General features: G+C 37.4%; 2 protein-coding genes across 2 annotated transcripts; one reads left to right on the top strand and one right to left on the bottom strand.

The window, feature by feature from the left end:
- Positions 1-9,548: 9,548 nt before the first annotated feature.
- Positions 9,549-10,320, top strand: LOC135147757 (protein FAR1-RELATED SEQUENCE 5-like). Its single transcript, XM_064081114.1, has 2 exons — positions 9,549-10,179; positions 10,307-10,320. The coding sequence occupies exons 1-2, from the start codon at positions 9,549-9,551 to the stop codon at positions 10,318-10,320; spliced, it is 645 nt and encodes a 214-aa protein (XP_063937184.1).
- Positions 10,321-10,841: 521 nt separating this feature from the next.
- On the bottom strand, positions 10,842-12,501 carry LOC135147743 (protein MAINTENANCE OF MERISTEMS-like). The gene is made up of 3 exons (XM_064081075.1): positions 11,326-12,501; positions 10,953-11,227; positions 10,842-10,851 (listed from the first exon to the last, which is right to left on the bottom strand). The coding sequence occupies exons 1-3, from the start codon at positions 12,499-12,501 to the stop codon at positions 10,842-10,844; spliced, it is 1,461 nt and encodes a 486-aa protein (XP_063937145.1).
- Positions 12,502-20,374: the final 7,873 nt, after the last annotated feature.

The following is a 20,374-nucleotide window of genomic DNA, read 5'->3' as shown; positions in this document are numbered from 1 at the left end:
TTCTTAATGACTTCTGTACTGATAAGGGCATCTCTCGTCAGTATTCAGCTCCAAGGACTCCACAACAAAATGGTGTCGTAGAAAGGAAGAACAGAACCTTGATTGAAGCAGCAAGGACAATGATTAGTCAATCAAGACTTCCAATCTATTTCTGGGCTGAAGCTGTGAGTACTGCTTGCTACACTCAAAATCGTACCCTGATTAACAAGGATTTGGATAAGACTCCTTATGAAGTAATGGCCAACAGAAAACCATCACTGAGTTACTTTCATGTGTTTGGTGCAAAATGCTTTGTGTTAAAAGAAGAGCATTTGGGAAAGTTTGATGCCAAAGCTGAAGAAGGCATTTTTCTGGGTTATTCTTTGGAGTCTAAGGCCTACAGGGTTTATCTGATCAATGACGACAAGCTGATTGAAAGCATCAATGTAAGATTTGATGATACCAGACTCCCAAGTCTTCAAAAGGAAAATGAATCTGATTCTCTGGAGTTTGAGAATTTAGAAGACATCTACTTAGGAGAAGATGAACCTGAAGCTGATATAAGAGATCCTAATGCAAATGAAGAGAATGCTGATCCTGAACCATCTGGAGGAAGTATTGGCAACAATACAAATGATCATCATGGTCACAGTGGTCAAAGTGGAGGATCATCAAATAGAATCTACATCAGCTCAGGGGGAGTAAGTCAAAGTGGATCTACTAGTCATCACACTCAACACAACTATGATTTTGGTGAATCATCAAGATTGAATCTACCAAGACAAAGGGTATGGAGTAGAGACCATCCTGTTGAACAAATCATTGGTGATCCAGACACAGGAGTGCAGACTAGAAGAGCAACTCAGAATGAATGCAACTTTGCTGGATTCTTGTCTCAGACAGAACCAAAGAAAGTTGAAGAGGCTCTAAGTGATCCAGATTGGGTATCTGCAATGCAGGAAGAACTCAATCAATTCGAAAGGCAGAAAGTTTGGAAGCTGGTGCCAAGACCTAAAGGAAAATCTATAGTTGGCACCAGATGGGTTTTTAGAAATAAACTGGATGAAGATGGTATTGTTACGAGGAATAAGGCAAGACTGGTTGCAAAGGGTTATTCACAAGAAGAAGGAATTGATTATGATGAAACCTACGCTCCAGTTGCTAGGCTTGAAGCAATTAGGATGTTCTTAGCATTTGCAGCACACTCCAACTTCAAAGTATATCAGATGGATGTGAAAAGTGCATTCCTGAATGGTGATCTGGAAGAGGAAGTCTATGTTGAACAACCCCCTGGGTTTGAAGACAAAGAATTTGAAGACTTCGTATACTTTCTCTTCAAAGCACTCTATGGCCTGAAGCAAGCCCCTCGAACCTGGTATGACACTCTTTCCAAGTTCTTACTTGAAAATGGTTTCACCAGAGGTATCATCGATAAAACTCTTTTCCATAAAAAGCATAAGGATGATATAATTCTTGTACAAGTATATGTCGATGACATTATATTTGGTTCTACTAATGATCTTTTGTGTGAAAGATTTGCTAAGTTAATGCAGAGCAAGTATGAGATGAGCATGATGGGAGAATTGTCCTTCTTCCTAGGACTTCAAGTCATTCAGAAGCCTGACGGTATTTTTATCTGCCAATCTAAATACATTAAGGATCTTCTGAAGAAATATGGAATGGAAGAAGCATCTCCTGCCAAAACCCCTATGCCAACTGCTGTCAAACTTGATCAGGACAAATCTGGTAAGTCAGTTGACATCACGAAGTATCGAGGTATGATTGGCTCTCTCTTATACTTAACTGCTAGTAGACCAGATATCATGTTCGCAACTTGTTTATGTGCTAGATTCCAGGCTGATCCTAAAGAGTCACATCTTATAGCTGTTAAGCGTATTTTTAGGTATCTTAAGGGAACCCCCAATCTAGGGATTTGGTACCCTAAAGATACAGGTTTTAATCTGGTTGGCTATACAGATTCTGACTTTGCAGGATGTAAGATTGATAGGAAAAGTACTTCAGGAAGCTGTCAGTTTCTTGGACGAAGGTTGGTGTCATGGTATAGCAAGAAGCAACACTCCGTGTCTACGTCTACAGCGGAAGCTGAATACATAGCTGCTGGAAGTTGTTGTGCTCAAATCTTGTGGATGAGGAATCAACTACAAGATTATGGACTCATGTTGGATAAAATTCCGATTCTGTGTGATAACACGAGTGCCATTGCCATTGCCAACAATCCTGTTCAACACTCCAGGACAAAGCATATTGATATCAGGTATCATTTCCTTCGCGAGCATGTCATGAATGGAACAGTAGAGTTACACTTCGTACCTACTGATCAACAAATTGCAGACATCTTCACTAAACCACTAGACGAATCCACTTTCTCTAGACTGGTTGGTGAACTTGGGATGTTAAATATGTCTAATTAATTAGACAAGAAATAACTGCAATTTGTTCGTAAGTTCACAAGTTTTAAAATGTACATATTTTCAGGACTTGTGAATTTACAAAGAGCATCCAGTATTTTACATAATTATCTGATAATTAGTTTTAATTATTTGCCATGACTTATATGATATGCATGACTTTATGTGATTATGTGATTAATTGCTAAGTGGTAGATATTTAGAATCAATTTTCTTGAATTATTTAAGTGCTTATATTCAATTAATGAATATTAGTGTTTATTTAATTCATATTTTAATTATATTTGATTAATGGATTTGGAGCAATTCATATTTTATTAAGTTATCCATTAATTAGATTTTAATTAAAATACCTGTAGCACAATTAATTAAATATTGTTTGACTAAAATTAATTTAGCTGAACTTTATCTAATTTAATTGTGATTTTGTTCTTATCAAATTATTAGATATTTTTGATTTAGTCAAAATATTTAATCAAATGATAAGTGAATCGTTTACTTGTGAGAATTTACCTCAAATTCTCTAAGTACAGATATTCTCCCTGATAAGGGACAACACTAGCGCAACATTTGACTAGTCAAATGTTGCGCCAAGTGTTTTTGGAGAGACACTGTTCGAGAGTCAGTTTTTATTTAAGAAAACTGAGTATAATCTTGTGAGTGCGCAACCTTTGACTCTATAGTCAAACGTTGCGCCTCGGTGTATATGTGCATACAGTAGTTTTCCTTGGAAATTCGTCTAAGTGTAGAGTTGCGCCTCTCGTACACAGTACGTGTATGAGGGGCAAAATCGTCTTTTCATTACCTGCGCCTTTGTATGTACTCTGTGTATAGAATAGGGGTCATTCTCGTAAATTCACAGGTTGCGCCCCTCAACTCTCAGTACGCATATATACCACACTTAGACCATTTTCTTTTTCATCTACGATATACACATATACTTACACGCAAACAGAACTCTCCCCTGCCATTCTTCAAACTCGAAGTCGAGGTTTTTGATCGAGTAAAACACCGACAAAACTTTGCCCATTTTAGATTCTGAGACCAGTTTTGAGATCCCCTCGACGAGAGCTTTCTTTTCATACCAAAACTTTAACGATCCGTCGTTATTTTTCGTGAGGGTTTTTCAAGAACCTTTGGACTTCTAGGCTCGATTTTTACGTGTTTTAAGCATCAATAATTTGCGAAACCGATACCATTATTCTTAGAATTTCAAGAAGTACAACATACTGTAATTTCATCGAAATCTGAAATTCTTGGAATTAGGGTTTTACGGAGCGTTATTAATTAATTATTTTCGTGACATAAGTTGATATTTGTTCGTGTTTATTCGTGAAACGAAATTTATAATCATTTTTAATTTTAATTAAAAATGGCTGCAAATTTTGATATTCCGAAAACAAATTTCACTATTGTTGAAAATAATAATTTAATTACGCAAGCGAATTATCGACGCTGGGTTCGATTTATGTCAGAATTCTCTTATGCTAGATTTGCTATGACAGAATCAGTTAACCTTAACAAATCTCTTCTGCGAGAGTTTTTGTCTTCTATTTCTGTTGTGAATACAGGACAGGTACTTGGACTCACTTGTCAAATTCAGGGACGAACATTAACTATCACAGAAAATACCCTGAATACTGCACTCCAACTACCTACTGAAGACTTTGAAGCTGTTCCTGACAGTGCTGAGAGAGTTAACTTTTTCTTTGCTATCCACTGTCAGAGGGAGCAAAATGGTAATCTTCCAGCCAAATTGTATGTCAAGCACTTACCTCGGGAATGGAATTTCTTCTTTAATTCCATATCTCATGTCTTTGCACCAAAGACTGGAGGGTTCCATGGGATTACCAACTTCAATCAAGAGATTGGGATTGCAATTGCTCAAAACTCAAGAATCAATCTAGGACATATGATTATGGGAGCTTTTCAGGACTCTCTGAGGAAGAACAGACATGTACTGCTATATCCTCGTTTCTTCCAGATTGTGCTGAATCAGCTGTTGACACCTGCTGAACTTGCTGTCTATCCAAGAATAGACAATGTCATCTGTTCCTTCATGACTACAAGAGTGATCTCAATGCTGGAGAATCATCAAGGGTACACCAACAATGAACCAGTGGTGATCACTGAGGCCATGCAAGCTTTTCTGAATCAAAATGTGCCTCCACCACCAATTCAACATGTTGCTGCCCCTGTTGTTGCTGAAGAAGTCCCTGAAGAACAAGATGAACCAATCCCTGAGCCACTCATTCAAGAAAACATTCCTGAGGCTCACAATGTTCCTAGAGAGGAAGAAGTGATTGTGGAAGATGCTGCAGATGACTCCTCTGAAGCAAATGATCAATCTGATGGAGAGGATTCACTACAGGACAATTCTACTGACTCTGAGGATGAAGCAGACAGTCCTGTCCAATCCACTGTAGCTGCACCAACTGATGATGTGATGGTGGATGTGGATGAACTCTTCACCAATACATACAATCCTCTGCATTCATCAGGTATACCTTCTGACTCTGACAACTTGTCATTTAGTGCACCTGATGATTGGGTCCAGAATTTACTGGATCTTAATCCACTCACTCCACTACCTCCACGTGCCAGTGAATTTGAAATCCCCCAAATTCATAACCAAGGCACCACTTCCCAAACACTTGAAGCAGAAACTACTCTACCCCTCAGCCAACCACTTATTATTTCTGAGAGAGAGGGAGAAAGTGCCTTAAGTGCACCACACAAGGAGTTTGTTTCTGAAACTGCAGCTCTGTCTCCTAGTCAAGAAAGGAGAATAGAACCTGAGACAACTGCAGAACTGTCTATTTCTTCACCACCTCAGCCAAATATTACTTCAATGCACAGTGAGGTTGCACACACGATGGAAGAATTGACGGTTGCTAACACTTTGTCGTCCATGTCAGGGATAGACACTGTTGTTTCTGATCCTTTTCAGGGTCAAGTGCCTTCACAGGCTTCTGGGGGAAACTTGGATGATATGCCACATTCTACATCCTTGTCTACCCCCCTGGGAGGAACATTCCCAGATCCTTCAAAGGACTCTTCACCTCTCGAAGGTGAACGGCAATCTGTTTCTGAGCCCTTCGTATCAGGAAGTGTGCCAGTTACAGAGGACTTGTCACAAAGTCTTTCGCCGTCAAAGGCAGTTGTGGGAAACCAGGGTGCTTCGCCAATTCAAGGATCACATCCTTCGAGCCCTGTGTCTACCCACCCTGAGATTCCAACTCAGGATCCATCAAAGGACTCACTACATTCAAGTAGTTGGCAACTTGTTTCTGATGACTCAGATTCATCTGACGAGGAAACTGAGGACGAAGGCTTACGAACCTTCATTGCACCTTCTGTGACCTCTCTAGAAGAGGCTAAGAAGATTTCTTCTGCAGGTACATCTAAGGATGCTGGAATGACTTTGAGTGAGAGGGAAACACCAACAGAACTTGCTATACAGAAACCCTTTGACTCACTGAGTGTTCTAGCTTTGAGTGAAACGAGAGAAACACCTACAGAACGCACAAGTGAGAACCCTACAGCCCAACCTACACCACTTCCAACTGTATCTGTGACAGAATTTGAAGCTCTGAAATTCAAAGTTCAACACTTAGAAGCTGAGAATCTTGTTCTACGGGAGGAGTTGGTAGAAATCAAATCAACAATGGAGCAAAGGCTGGCTGCCCTGGAGGCTAAGTTGCTGGCATCTCAACCTTCCAGAGAGGATTACTCAACTGAGGGGGAGAGAGCAGCAGAAAAAGCTAAAGGAAAAAGGGTGATAACAGGGGTGTCTGAAGAACTGATTGATTCTGCTCTTAGGCATCAATTCAGTTACACTCATGATGAATACATCCCTGAGTTTGTGGATGACAGGGTGATTAGGATGGTTGGTGCTGAGAATGAAGATCTTGAAGAAGGAGAAATCCCAGATGCTGAAGTCTTTGCTGATGAACTTGCATATCACAATGACATCTTTCCTGCTGAAGAGTTTGAAATTGCAAATCCACAAGACATTGCTGATGTTGCTAGGGATTATGCTGAGCAAAGGAAAGCAAGGGAAAAGTTAGAAAACCAAAGACGGATTCGAAGGGAAAGGAGACTTGCCAACTTACATAAAGATGGAGCTGAATGGGATGCTGCTAGATCTGTGTTTGACTTTCCAGAGGTCACTCAAGATAATAATGATGACGAAGTAAAAGATATCTTTGACTCCTTCAGGAACAACTACAAAGATTTACATGATTATCACGAGGTGTTGAATGATATCATTTCTACTGTGTCTGTTGCTGTTCTTCCCAGAAGAGGATGGATGGTTAACATATCATTTGAGCTACAAAGAGAAGGCCATGGACTCAAGCATGTGTCAAGTCAGTTTCTCAGAGATCTTTCTTTAACTGAGCTGTTTGTGGTAAGAAACAAGATCATCTCAACCGGCAGAAAACATAATGAAATATTCAGAGATATGGTGGAAGAATGGATCACTGATATTGGAGTTGAAATTCATGACAAGCCCTCAGTTATTAAGTACTTCAAGGATGGTATGATTCAGAGTATTGGACTCACTGATGAAGCACTATCAACATACAATCCTCGTATACTGAAATATCTGGAAGCTCAAGTCAGGGAGAAGTGCTCAAGGACTAGCAAGGGAAGACTAACTGCTGAACTGCTATATGCCTATCGTCTGAACTTTGCTGCTCTGAGAGACTTAGACTTATCAGCCATCAATCGTCAACCACCATATCCACTGCCTCCACTCAACCCTGAAATTCCTGAAAATCCAAATGCACCTGTTGTTACTTACAATCCTACATCTGTAATATTCAAGAAGAAGAAAGACTCTGAAGTCACTGCTATACCACTCACAGAGATTGGAAAACTCAATTCCAAAAGAATCACTCGTGCAGTTGCAGCTGTTAAGTGGTCAGTGGTAAAAGAAGACAAGAGTGTGCTCAAAGATTTGGTTGATCTTCTGGAAATAAGAAAAGCTGTAGAGACTGTCCACAACACTTCTAGAGTTCGTGCTCATCCATCAAGGATCATTATGAAAATTGAAGGAATGGAGATGAATGTCACATTTAAGAAGTTGAAGAAGATGGTTCACCTGCAAACTTTAGAGAAGATGAAGAAAAATCTAGAGCAACCTCCACCTGAGAATACACTGGAGCAAGTGGCACTGAGTACCATTACAGCAAGGATTGAAGAGATTGAAAACAAGCTTACTCAGAAGAGAGTAGAAGAAGCTGCAAAGAGGAAAGCTGAGCAGAAGCTGATTAATGCAAGAGCCAAGAAACCAAGGAAAGATTAGTTCAGGCTAGAGGAACAATGGCTGCTTGTATTTACTTTTGATTTCTGGAAAATGTAAGATATAATCCAGACTGTACTTAGTATTATTTCCTGCTTAAAGTAGTATGCTTTTTCATTGTGTCAGTTGAGTTATCCTCTTAAAGGATTTGCTTGTCGAACTCTAACAATCAAATAGGGGGAGATTGTAAAGCATAATGTAACGTAACTGTAATTACGATAACTCAACACAACAAAGACAGGAAACAATACGTAAGTATAATACAGGAATCTACAGGTTGGAGATTCGATACAAACAGACAAAGACAATCAAGATATCTGAGACGAGCATCCGTCCACTGGAAGAAGTTCATTAACATGTTCAAGCCTCAGTGAAGAATAAAGTTCAATATGTTTCTGCTATCAAGATTGCCTGAAGATCAAGTATCAAAGACCAGAAGATTCCAGTATATTTAATTTGATTATTTATAATCAAATTTATCGAAGCAACATCTAACCCGGAATGACTGATCAAGTATATTATCAAGCAAAGGATTCAAAGAATTATTTCAGTTCGAGTCGTTCGTGAACCAGACCAGTGCACAGGACGTCAGGACGTACGAAAGTATTCAGTGGATTCAATCAACGAATCATTGATCAAGTCAGTTAAAAGATCAAAAGAAGTCATCAAGGGATTCAGTGATATATATATATATATATATATATATATATATTTCTTTAATTGTGAATTACTTGAATACATATATATTCAAGTAATTAAATTAACACAATTAGTCATATATATATATATGCATATATGAGGCGCAAGTTTAATACTTGTAGAATTCTCTAAGTCATATATATGTCTACTGTGCTCCACTGTGTCAAAGGCGCAACCTTTGACCAAAGTCAAAGGCGCAACCTTTGACTTGTCAAAGTTGGCGCTAACAATTCCCTTGAATTGTTTTAACTCTAAGTCGAAGCACTCCACAAGGCAATGGAGGATATCCCCTGGAGCGCAAACTTTGACTCGGTCAAAGTTTGCGCCTCCAATTCACTATCCAGGCGCAACTTTGGATGGCTGGTGGTTTCTCCAAGTACAAACTCAGGAGGACACTGTATAATGAATGTTGAAGCGCAACATTTGACCAAAAGTCAAATGTTGCGCCTCTTCTTCATGCACTCCCCTTCTCTCAACTTACTTAGATTTATTCTAAGTAAAGGCAATACAGTAAGTGGTGATTGAAGCGCAACTTTGTTATATATATATATACAAATATATATGTATATCAAGTTGGCGCCACTTCCTGCATATATTTGGAGTTAGATTTATTTTCATAAATCGAATCCGTCCAGGACGAACTCAAGTCGTCCAGGACGAACTCGTTAACCATGGTTAGATTTTGTAAAGCCTATAAATAGAGCTTTGTGTTTTCATTTGAAAACAACTACACACTTTGTAAGTGCACACACTATACACGTTCTCGAGAGCTCAATTAGAAAATCGTATTTATCGAGAGTTTGTAATAGAGTGATTGTAGTCTCTGCAGCCGACACTTGTGTTGGAATTTGTAGCACCCGAGGATTATTTCTAATATAAGAATATTCCCCGACTTGCTGGAGTTATTTATTTACGATTGATTTAACATGAACTGAAATAAAGATTATCCGCAATTAAATTAAATCGAAGAAATTGGTACGACGTATTCAACCCCCCCCTTCTACGTCTGATTGGACCTAACAAATAGGGATTCTATTGGTAGAACGCATTGCTTGGCGCGGATGTACGTTGTGCATAGGGAAAAATTGAATAAATGGGAAGTGACATCGGTTTATTTAAAACACAATCACACGATGATTTCAAAGGATGAAGTGCTTTTCATGCAACGGCCAAGGAATATAACTCCCGTTATTCAGCAATTGATTATAACATTGAATAAATCGGGTATTGGGCCTTCAAAAACTTTAAACGTGTTAGGGGAGTTAACGGGTGGCTTGGAGAATATTGGATTTGGTAATCAAGATGTTCGGAATGTATTGCGTGATATTCGACATTATGTGTTTGATTCGAGTGATGCTTTAGAGGGTTTGGCATTACTTCGAGAATTGAAACGTAATAGTCAAGGTGAATTTTTCTATAAAGTTGACGTGGACGAGGAAAATCGTGTGCGGGCCATGATGTGGGTTGACCCGAGATCAGTCAATGCCTACAAAAATTTCGGAGATGTTGTTTTTGACTCCACATATCGTACTAATAGGTATTGCATGCCGTTCGTGCCATTTACGGGGGTAAATCACCATTATCAGTCGATTTTGTTCGGATTTGCCCTGATAAGGGATGAGACCGAAGAATCTTACTTATGGGTGTTTAAGAGTTGGTTGGAGGCTATGGGGAACGTGGCTCCACAAACGATCATCACCGATCAAGACATTGCTATTGGAAATGCTATTGCCGAAGTTTTGCCTAACACAAGTCATCTATATTGTACGTGGCATATAAGTACAAAATTTGGTGAAAAATTGTCGCATTTATATGCAAATCATGATCACTTCAAAGAAGATTTCAACTCTTGCATCTACAAGTCACTAACGGTTGCACAATTCGAAGATAGGTGGGAGGCATTAGTTGAAAAATACGATTTGATGAACCATTCTTGGTTACAAGATATGTACTCCGTTCGACACAAGTGGGTCCGTGTTTACACTAAACTGCACTTCACAACCGGGATGACCACTACCTCCAGAAGTGAGTCAATGAATTCTTTCTTCGATGAATTTGTCAATGCTCATCAACGATTGAGTCCTCGACTAGGTTGCCCGGTGCTATTGATCTCAGAGAACGTTCTTTGCAGTGTGTCGGTATATCAGCCAAATCAATTGGTTGTCCACTCCACCAATGTGCTTGCAACCAGTCCACCTTGCTTTGGTTGAGGGGTTTGAGAAGATGTCCCTTTTCATATCGAGGTACCGGCATCGTGATAAAATCCTTAAAAAAGACAAGATGAGAAAAAGAGCTACAATTAGACAAGATGAGAAAATGAGCGACAAGTGACAAAAAAATCAAACTAAAAGCGGATCGTTACCTCGGTAGGGAAGTCCTCGATTGGAGGAATAGGATCCTGACGAGAAATCGGTACATTATAATAATCAGCAAAATCTATTACCGGCCGATACACAAAATGAGGTGCACTAGGCTCGACATCATGCTGTGCACTGGGCCCAACATCATACTGAGGTGCACTGGGCCCGACATCATACTGTGTAGTCTCGAAAGGAGAACTTGTAGGATGTTCATAGGCTTCGTACTCTTTGAAGAAATCACTCCCAGACGGTTGACTCGATGACTCCGTGGTCCTTCTTGCCTTCCTTTTGGGCAGCACATTCTTGAAGTCGGGCCTCTCATAAGTCGGACCGAAAGTCTCTAACATGAGCTCGTCATAACCCCTGACAAATGTCGGTAATACGGAATCATGGAAAACCGGGGGCATCTCATGCAGACAGAGCTCGCTCATACCTCGAGCAGTCGTGATGATCTATACAGAAAATAATAGAAGGCCACCATTTATCAACATATACACAATGCAATAAACTCAAGATGGCAGTAAAATGGAAATGCGATATTTAAACATACCAAATCCATCGCCTTGGACACGTCGCATTTGTCACGGGCTTGTTGGTACACGGCCGGATTTTTCGTGGCCCTCGATGGCGGTATAATCTTTAGCTTCGTGATATTGTAGTACCAATCCATATAGGCTTCCTCCGAAATCTCATTCTCCGCTGGCTCCACAATACCAACTCCATTTTGGACGAAGTTATTCCACATGTCTACATACTGCTGCCGGTAGAATGGATGCACTTGCATGAAAGGATTGTCATTGGTATACCTCAAACCTCTCATGTCTGCAGGGGGATCTGGAGGTATACACAACGGCATATCGAATTGCCTTGGGACCCTTTCTGGGAGCTGGTACTCTACATCCTCAAAGTAATGGAGTGGTACACGGGCAATGCCGGCAATTAGAGCTCTCTCGAAATGCGCATCAGGCCTCCGATAGAAACGTGCATATGGCCTCCAACGCACCCAATCCAAATAGAAATTATCGAACATACCTCTGTATGCATCGATGTTGTGATGAACGTTGTAGAACTTTGACCTCCCTGCAGAGACTGGAGCAACAGCCCATGCTAATGCCCTAGCCCATATCATCCTCGTATTTTCTGCTATCAAAGGTTGTCCCGGGCGCAACCTCTCACGAGACCATAGCATCAAAACTGTTGTACAACCGGATATGGACCTGACATCCTTTCTACTAGCCTCTTGCAAATTCCTATATAGATATGCAAGAACTGCAGCCCCCCAAGCATATCCATAAATTTTGCTCGGATCCTCTAGAAATAGGATCAGTCGAGTGTGGACGACATTGTTGGACTTGGTAGGAAACAGTATTGCCCCACACAAGTAGAGAACATATGCCCGAGTGTATATCACCATCATATCCCGATCTGTACTCGAAGGGCAAGTACCATACTGCGCTCTCAAAAATTTCAACTTCACACCACCACGGTCCAAGGCAGATTTCCTTTGCTCCTCTGTAAGTTCTGGATCGTGCCATCTTCGAAGCCATGTACTCCTATGTGGAATATCATCATCGGATCTAATTGGCTCTCCAACCACTGGTAGACCCATCAACATATATACATCTTCAAGGGTCACAGTCATCTCCCCGAAAGTGAAGTGAAAAGTGTTGGTCTCGGGTCTCCAACGCTCCACTAAAGCTGTGATCAAGCTAACATCATTCTGCATAACCGACTTTGGGTTTACAAACATCCCAAATCCCCATTGCCGCAATAAGTGGACTTGATAATCATGTAAATGTCATTCGCCGAGATTAGATGTACTCTGACGGATTGTTAGCTTTTCTCTTAACCCCCCGTTCCAGATTGTTGTGCTTATGTGATTAGCTTGGTCATAGAGCACAGAATTATCGACTGGGCCACAATAATCATTCGCCATATCTACAAATAAAATTAGATCATGTTATTATTCTCAACGTCAACAAACCAAACTCCAAATTAAATTCCAAATCAAACTAAAATATCCAACTTCATCAAAATCTACACTATCAAACTCAAAATCCAAATAAAATCTAACAAAAAAATTCAACATCACCAAATTCTACAATATAAAACTCCAAATCAAAATCAAATTCCAACTTTTCCAAAATCACCACTACTATACTCAAAATCCAACAAAAAATCCAACAAAAAAATTCAACTTCACTAAATTTTACAATATTAAACTCCAAATCAAAATCAAATTCCAACTTTTCCAAAATCACCACTACCATACTCAAAATCCAACAAAAAAATTCATCTTCACCAAACTCTACAATATTAAACTCCAAATCAAAATTAAATTCCAACTTTTCCAATATCACCACTATCATACTCAAAATCTAACAAAAAAATTCAACATCACCAAATTCTACAATATTAAACTCCAAATCAAAATCAAATTCCACCTTTTCCAATATCACCACTATCATACTCAAAAATCCAACAAAAAAATTCAACTTCACCAAATTCTACAATATTAAACTCCAAATCAAAATCAAAATCCAACTTTTCCAAAATCTACACTATCATACTCAAAATCCAACAAAAAATTCAATTATAAAATTCGACTTTACCAAATTCTAAAATATTAAACTCAAAATCAAACTACAAATCCAATTTTACCAACAATCTAACTATCAAACTCAAAATCTAACTATATAACTAACAAATTCGAAATCAAACTATCTAACTAACAATCTAACTAACAAATTCGAAATCAAACATATACACACACATATACACACACATATACAAGAAATACTCACCTTTTGCTGCTAGGATAGCGTCGATTTGGGTTGAATTAGGTTGAATCGCTCTCAAAATCGCCTTCAATCGATCTGGTGGTTGTGTTTTTGAATTAGGTTAAGTTAAGTTTTCATCCACAATACGCTTTACAGTATAACGAGCCCGGTTCCGCTGGAAAAAACCGGTCCGCTGTATTATGTAGCGTACATTTTGTTGCTCTGGGTTTACGCTACATAATACAGCGTATACGTTGTTTAATATTTTAATCCTTTTTTTAATCTTGACCGTTAGCTGCTTAATGGACGGTTAAAAATGAGGTGGATAAAATTAATAATTTATCCACCTTTGGTTGTAGAACATCCCCCTATATATATATATATATATATATATATATATATATATATATATATATATATATATATATAGCCTTCTTTAAGAACATACATTGGGAGGGTTATGCCATTCTCAGAGTTAGAGGAAGATATATCTTAGTCGCAATGGTTTTAAAAAATTTAATGATTGCATTCTCAGAGTTAGAGGAAGATATATATTAGTCACAATGGTTAGATTGGCCCTACTATGTACTGTTTTACAGATTCTGAATTGTGCAATGTAAATATGCCAGAAAAAATTATGGTCTAATTCACTGATTGCATCTGTTGCATGTGCAGGGGAGTAATTCAAGTTAGTCGAATTAAATGGCTTAAAAAGATTTAGTTTTTTTATCTACACATAACTAATAGTATTAAATATTGACAAATTTTTTGAACTTCCTCGGAAACACCAAAATATTAAAAAGAAATAAAAATTATATATGACAAACTCATATAAAAATTATAGATTATTATATATTATAAACAAACTTGATTATTATTAACATGAACATAAACTTTAAATTATATATATATTTTTTATTTTGATAGATATTGGCCTAATAACTTATTTGGATTAAAATTTATTCAACTCTAATATTTTAAAGAAATTTGTGGATATTACTATATCCCCTAACATTAATTTAATATTTTTAAAAATAATTATATTTTTATGAAAATCTGTTATGACTAAATTTCTTAAAATACCCGATTCGCTTTCATATTTGTTTGTCATTATATTTGACGTGCATTACTAAAGACATTTAAACAAGTTTAAATGATCAAACCTCATTCACCTTGCTGCAGCATCACAATGCAGGAGAGGAACTTTATAACCTAGACACTTCTTACTGGTGTCAAGGATGCACCAAGTTATTTTCGGTGCCTTGATAAGGGCAGATGTTCCTCATGGGGAAGCAGTTATCCTGTGTTTGCATTGTCTTTACTTTTTTTTTTTCGCTCAAATTTTATATTCTCCAAGTGCGTGAAGCATCTCATATTTACTTTGATCTAATAAATTAACCGTGTTATAAACCAAATCACATAACAATCTACAATGACCTGTACTTGGTATCTATATTTAGTAATGATAAACTCCGTTTGTTCATTTTTAATCTTCACATTTCAGTTTTTTTAAGTTAAATTGACTAATTTTTTATCAAAAATTATAAGTCATTCTTACATTATTTCAAAAAATTGAAATTTAAATATTAAACTAGATTAAAAATTATTTTTGGAGACACATTATCTTTATTTTATCAATTAATAAAATATGAATAAATTTCGGTCAAATATTTGTCAATTTGACTGGTTAACAGTCAAATGTGAGAGCTAAAAAAGGACGGAGGGCGTAATTCTTTGAATCACATCATAATTTTCTTTGTTACAAGTATTTGAAACAATTTAAATGAAATATTAGATTTTAGGTCAAAGTATAACAACTATGATTCATACTACTCTAAAAATCATACTGCATTATAATAGTCTATGAATTTAATATTGAGCGCGTTAGTTATTAAAATATAAAAATTACAAAGGTCACTCATGTGCGAAGCACGGCCAGATTGCTAGTTATGTTAAAAACCTGTATATTTGACAATTTCCCTATTCTAAATGTTCGATTTAGTCCATCAATTCTACTAACATGGTGTGGAAAAGAAAATTTAAAATGAGAAAGAAAGAGACGGAATTGTAAGATGGGAGGGAGAAAACATCATGCACTATCGCAGCAAGTAGAGCCGGCCAAACGGGCGGGCCGTGCCGGTTCAGGCGGGTTCCGAACCGTCACCTGTGAAACCGTAACCGGCCCGTCAAACTTGCGGTCCGTGCCGTGCCCGGGCCGGGCTGGGAAAAGGAAAGTCGTAACCGTGGTATACGGTTTACACGGGTTTTGCGGTTCGGCGGTTCGGGCCGAATAATAACAAGCTGCGGTTCGGCGGTTCGGTTATACGGTTCAGATCACGGGTTTGCGCAGTCTGTACACTTATAATATAGAAAACGATGACTTTGTGTTAGTAACAAACAAGTACAACAGTTGTGACAGTGAGTCAACTGTCAAGTCATCAACAGAGTACTTGTTTTATTTTTTGTTTCTTTTTGTTTTTTTTGCCGGTTTATTTTTGTTTTTATTTTTTTTTAATTTAGTTTAAGTATTATTATGTAACTAATTAAGAAATCATAAATTAATGGACTAAGTATTATTATGTAACTAATTAATAAATTAATGGGTTAAGTATTATTATGTAACTAATTAATAAATTATAAATTAATGGGTATTATTATCTAACTAATTAATAAATTATAAACTTATAAATAATTTTGTAGTAAAATGGTAAAAAGAGGGCGGTACCTCCTATAAATTTTATAAATTGAAAAAAAGTTTTACAAATAATGTGAGAGAACTCCTCTCTAAAAAATTCAACGGAACAAACCGCTTGTACAACTAAATAAATAAATACATAACGAAAGAAAATTTTCATTTATTCTTCTTGTTCATTTGAAGAATTGCCCTCTTCGGTCGTAGTATCCATCAACATCCAAGGATCTTCTTCACCGTCCGAGTCATCTTCTTTTGGTCCTTGTTGTCTTTTAGCAGCTTGGTCCTAATCCTTTTTACAAACGCAAATCTTTACCGCATCTGGCGCAAGACTTGTTCTCTTCTCGTCTAAAACTCTTCTACCTGCACTAAAAGCCGACTCCGATGCAATTGTAGAGGCAGGGACTACTAATACGTCCTTTGCAATTTTAGCTAAAACTGGAAATTGTATCTCATGATTTCTCCACCATGTTAATATTTCAAAATCCTTGTCTAATTCATAGTTATAGGAAAAAAATTCTCTAAGCATAGTAGTAGAAGCAGGAGCTACAGGAGCAGAAGTTGTGGAAATTCTAACCTTTTGTTTTTTATTTATTATTCCTAACATTTTACTATTAAATCTACCAGAAGTACTTGTCTTTTGTGGTATAGCAGTTTCAGTTCTTGGAATATACAAATCTATAAGACGATGCAATAAATTGAGACAATTAGTAACATATAAAACATGATCATATGAAATTCCTAACACATTATAATAATGTTCTAACATGTTTTCTAAACCTTCTTGTCTAACACCGGGATCAAGTAGGCATGCAATACCATAAATATATGGAAATTCTGTAAAATATTCAATCCATTTCAATTTCATATTATAAATAATGTCACTAAAATGCTCATCTTCTTCATATTCACGTAAAGTTGTAACAATACTAACACACTCAATTATAACTTGATGCACATTCGGTTCATAGACATAAGATAAAACATTAGTAGCATGTGTATAGCAGTCAAGAATATCACGTACAGTTGTAGCAAATCGCCAATCCATTTCGGTAATTACACCACCCTCGTATTGGTTGTTAGGGTCCGAATTATATAATTCGGTGATGACGGTCTTATATTTAATCGCTTTACTTATTAACTTATGCGTTGAATTCCACTGTGTAGGTGTGTCGATACCCCATTTTTCAGGCCTTAAACCATTATCCTTACACAATTTCTTATATCTAGATCGGAATTTACCCCCAATACGTAAGTACTTAACTATTTTTCTAATTGGTTCTAACAATTTAGTTAATTGTGAGATACCTTTTTGAGCAGACAAATTTATCATGTGAGCACAACATCTAACGTGTAAGAATTGACCATCTAAAACTAAAGGAATATCCGACCTAATATAATCTATGCATTTGTTATTACTAGAGGCATTATCTAAAGAAATTGTGAATACCTTGTTAAACAAATTGAATTCATTAATTGTGTCTAATATCCTTTGTTTAATATTATATCCAGGGTGTGACTCGTCCATTACATCGAAAGTAATAATTCTTTTTTGTATGTGATACTCAGAATCTATCCAATGAACGGTAATACATATATAAGGTTCACCTTGACTAGAAGTCCAACAATTACTAGTTAGCGAGACCATACCATCAAAATTACGAAAGAACTCAATTAATTCTCCTCTAGCAAGATAATATTGTTTTTGGGTGTATCGTTTAAGGGTATTCCTAGGAATTTTTCTAAAGGCCGGATTTATTGAATTTCTCATCATGTGTTCTAAGTTAGGGCTTTCACCATGTGAAAAAGGCAACTCATCTAGTGTAACATAAGTAGCAAAATCATTAATCATTCTTTCTTTATAATAAGAAAATGGCATACCTCCACCGGGGTTTGAAGACATGAAACTACCGATTTGCGTTTGTTGTAAAGACGATTCCCCACGTGATTCTCCACTTTCGTGACTTTCTTTACTAATACCGTGTTTTTCCACAAGATGCCGATTAAGTGTACCCGTACCGCCTCCTTTACGCATTGTAAAGGGTTCTTGAACGATTCTTTTTTCTATACAAATTAAACAATGAATCTTAATTCGTGTAGGATCATCTGTCGGTTCTCTCGAAAAATAATTCCACATGTGAGACTTCAAATTCTTTTTGCGAGCACCACTACCACTGGCACCACTGCTGCCACCTGAATTTGGAAAACAAATTAGATTAAAAAACAACTTAAATTCGAAAACCACCCACTGGCACAGTAATTAAATTTTAATTCAAAAACAAATTAAAACAAAATCCTTTTAAATCTAAAATCTAAATTAAAACAAAATCGTTTTATGTCTAAAATCAAAAACGAAAAAAATTAAACCTAAAATCGAATTAACACAAAATCATTTTATATCTAAAATAAAAAACGAAAAAGAAATTAAACTAAAATCGAATTAACACAAAATCATTTTAAATCAAAACAAAAATCAAATTAAAACAAAATCATTTTAAAACAAACCTTCACCGGAGATGTCTGCCGGAACTGGTACTCGTTGTAATACCCCGAATCCATTTTATTTGAATAATACAAAATGTGTATTTTAATGTAGTGTAGTACAACTTCTATATTGAATAGAAAACTCTCAACCGACATCGATAAAAGAAAAGAGCAAGAATAAGAATATATAGCAAGAGTCGAGGCAAGGTTTAACAAAAATTTGTTGATTTTGGCCATGCGCCCTGGAGCGCCTTGCTAGCGCCCTAGGAGCGCCTTGACAGCGCCCGTAAGACAGCAGTGCCCTGGAGCGCCTTGCCAGCACCCTAGGAGCGCCTTGAAAGCGCCCGTAAGCCAGCAGCACCCTGGAGCGCCTTGCTAGCGCCCTTGGAGCGCCTTGCCCTGTTTTTTTACCACATCGATTACATAATGTTATACTATTATGAATATAAGCAATGACTTGGTTTATAAGTTTGTAAATATAAGTCAAGTTGGCGCCACCCCGTCGCTCCCCCGTGTCTTGGCTCCACCCCCGTCGCTCCCCGTGTCTTGACTCCACCCCCGTCGCTTAGGCGCCACCCTGTCGCCAGTGCAATTCTATTTTTCTTTGAACCATCTTTGTACCACATCAAGAACATAATGGTATATTCTCATGAATAAAACAAGTGATATAATTATTCAAGAAAATATGTAAGCCAAGCGCCCACCCCTGTCGCCGTGGTGCAAGCGCCACCCCGTCGCCAATTCAAATCTTATTTCCCCACAACCACCAGCTTAGCTATTAATTTAAAAATATGTTAGCCGAGGCAGCCGTTGCCCTGTTGCCAACCCTAGGCGCCGCCTTGTCGCCAACCCCTTGGCGTCACCCCTGTCGCCCACCCAAATGGTATTTTCTTAAAACCATACTCACTATATCACATCGAGAAGAATTAAAAGGAAAGTTACTCCTTTCCTTATATATACACAACACATGCTGGCTTACTAAAACTAGGAAGCGTAGCTGCTAAATTTGGTACGTCTACTTATTTATTCCTAATTAATGATTAATGATTTATTTTTATAATTTTGTTAGCTCGGTTATTAGGTTAGCTGTGATTATAGAATTGATATAGGCATTACTTATGATTAATAAATGTGTGAACATTTTAGGGTATGAAGTTGTAGACTCGAGAACGTTGTACACTGTAAGTATATACTGTACCCTTCACTGTTGATATTTTGTGACGTTTTGGTGAAAATTTTATTGATGATTTTCTAATGAGAAATGAGTATTCTTGCATTGATACCTGATGAACTGATGATGATGATGCTTCCTTATCGGAAGTAAAGCTAAACCGATTGTTTAGCTGGCTGGGATCCCAACGTGATGAATTGATGAATTAATCATGCTTGAATACTCATACTTATCCAGATGTGTGAAACTGTTTTGATGACTCTGATGAAATATTGATTTGGTTCACCAAGTTTTGTGAATAAAACTCAGTTGAATTGTACGTATATGCTTACTGAGCTTTATAAGCTCATCCCTTTTTATGTACTAACTTTACAGGGAAGAATTCTGGAGAAGGATATTAAAGCTAATGCTAGGTGAAGAGTGTGAGCTATTAAGTATCCAATAGTCAAGAGAGATATTCAGGGAAATGTTC

Source organism: Daucus carota, chromosome 1 (genome assembly GCF_001625215.2).
Source record: "Daucus carota subsp. sativus chromosome 1, DH1 v3.0, whole genome shotgun sequence".
In the NCBI taxonomy this organism is placed as follows: domain Eukaryota; kingdom Viridiplantae; phylum Streptophyta; class Magnoliopsida; order Apiales; family Apiaceae; genus Daucus; species Daucus carota.
This window is presented reverse-complemented; position numbering and strand designations above follow the sequence as displayed.

What these genes read in the sequence shown, in the direction of transcription:
- LOC135147743 (XM_064081075.1), bottom strand. Translation starts at nt 12,501, where the DNA reads ATGCAGAATGATGTTAGCTTGATCACAGCTTTAGTGGAGCGTTGGAGA. An exon ending in TGTCCAAGGCGATGGATTTG is followed by an intron (nt 11,228 to 11,325) that starts GTATGTTTAAAT and finishes TTTTCTGTATAG; the next exon opens with ATCATCACGACTGCTCGAGG.
- LOC135147757 (XM_064081114.1), top strand. Translation starts at nt 9,549, where the DNA reads ATGATTTCAAAGGATGAAGTGCTTTTCATGCAACGGCCAAGGAATATA.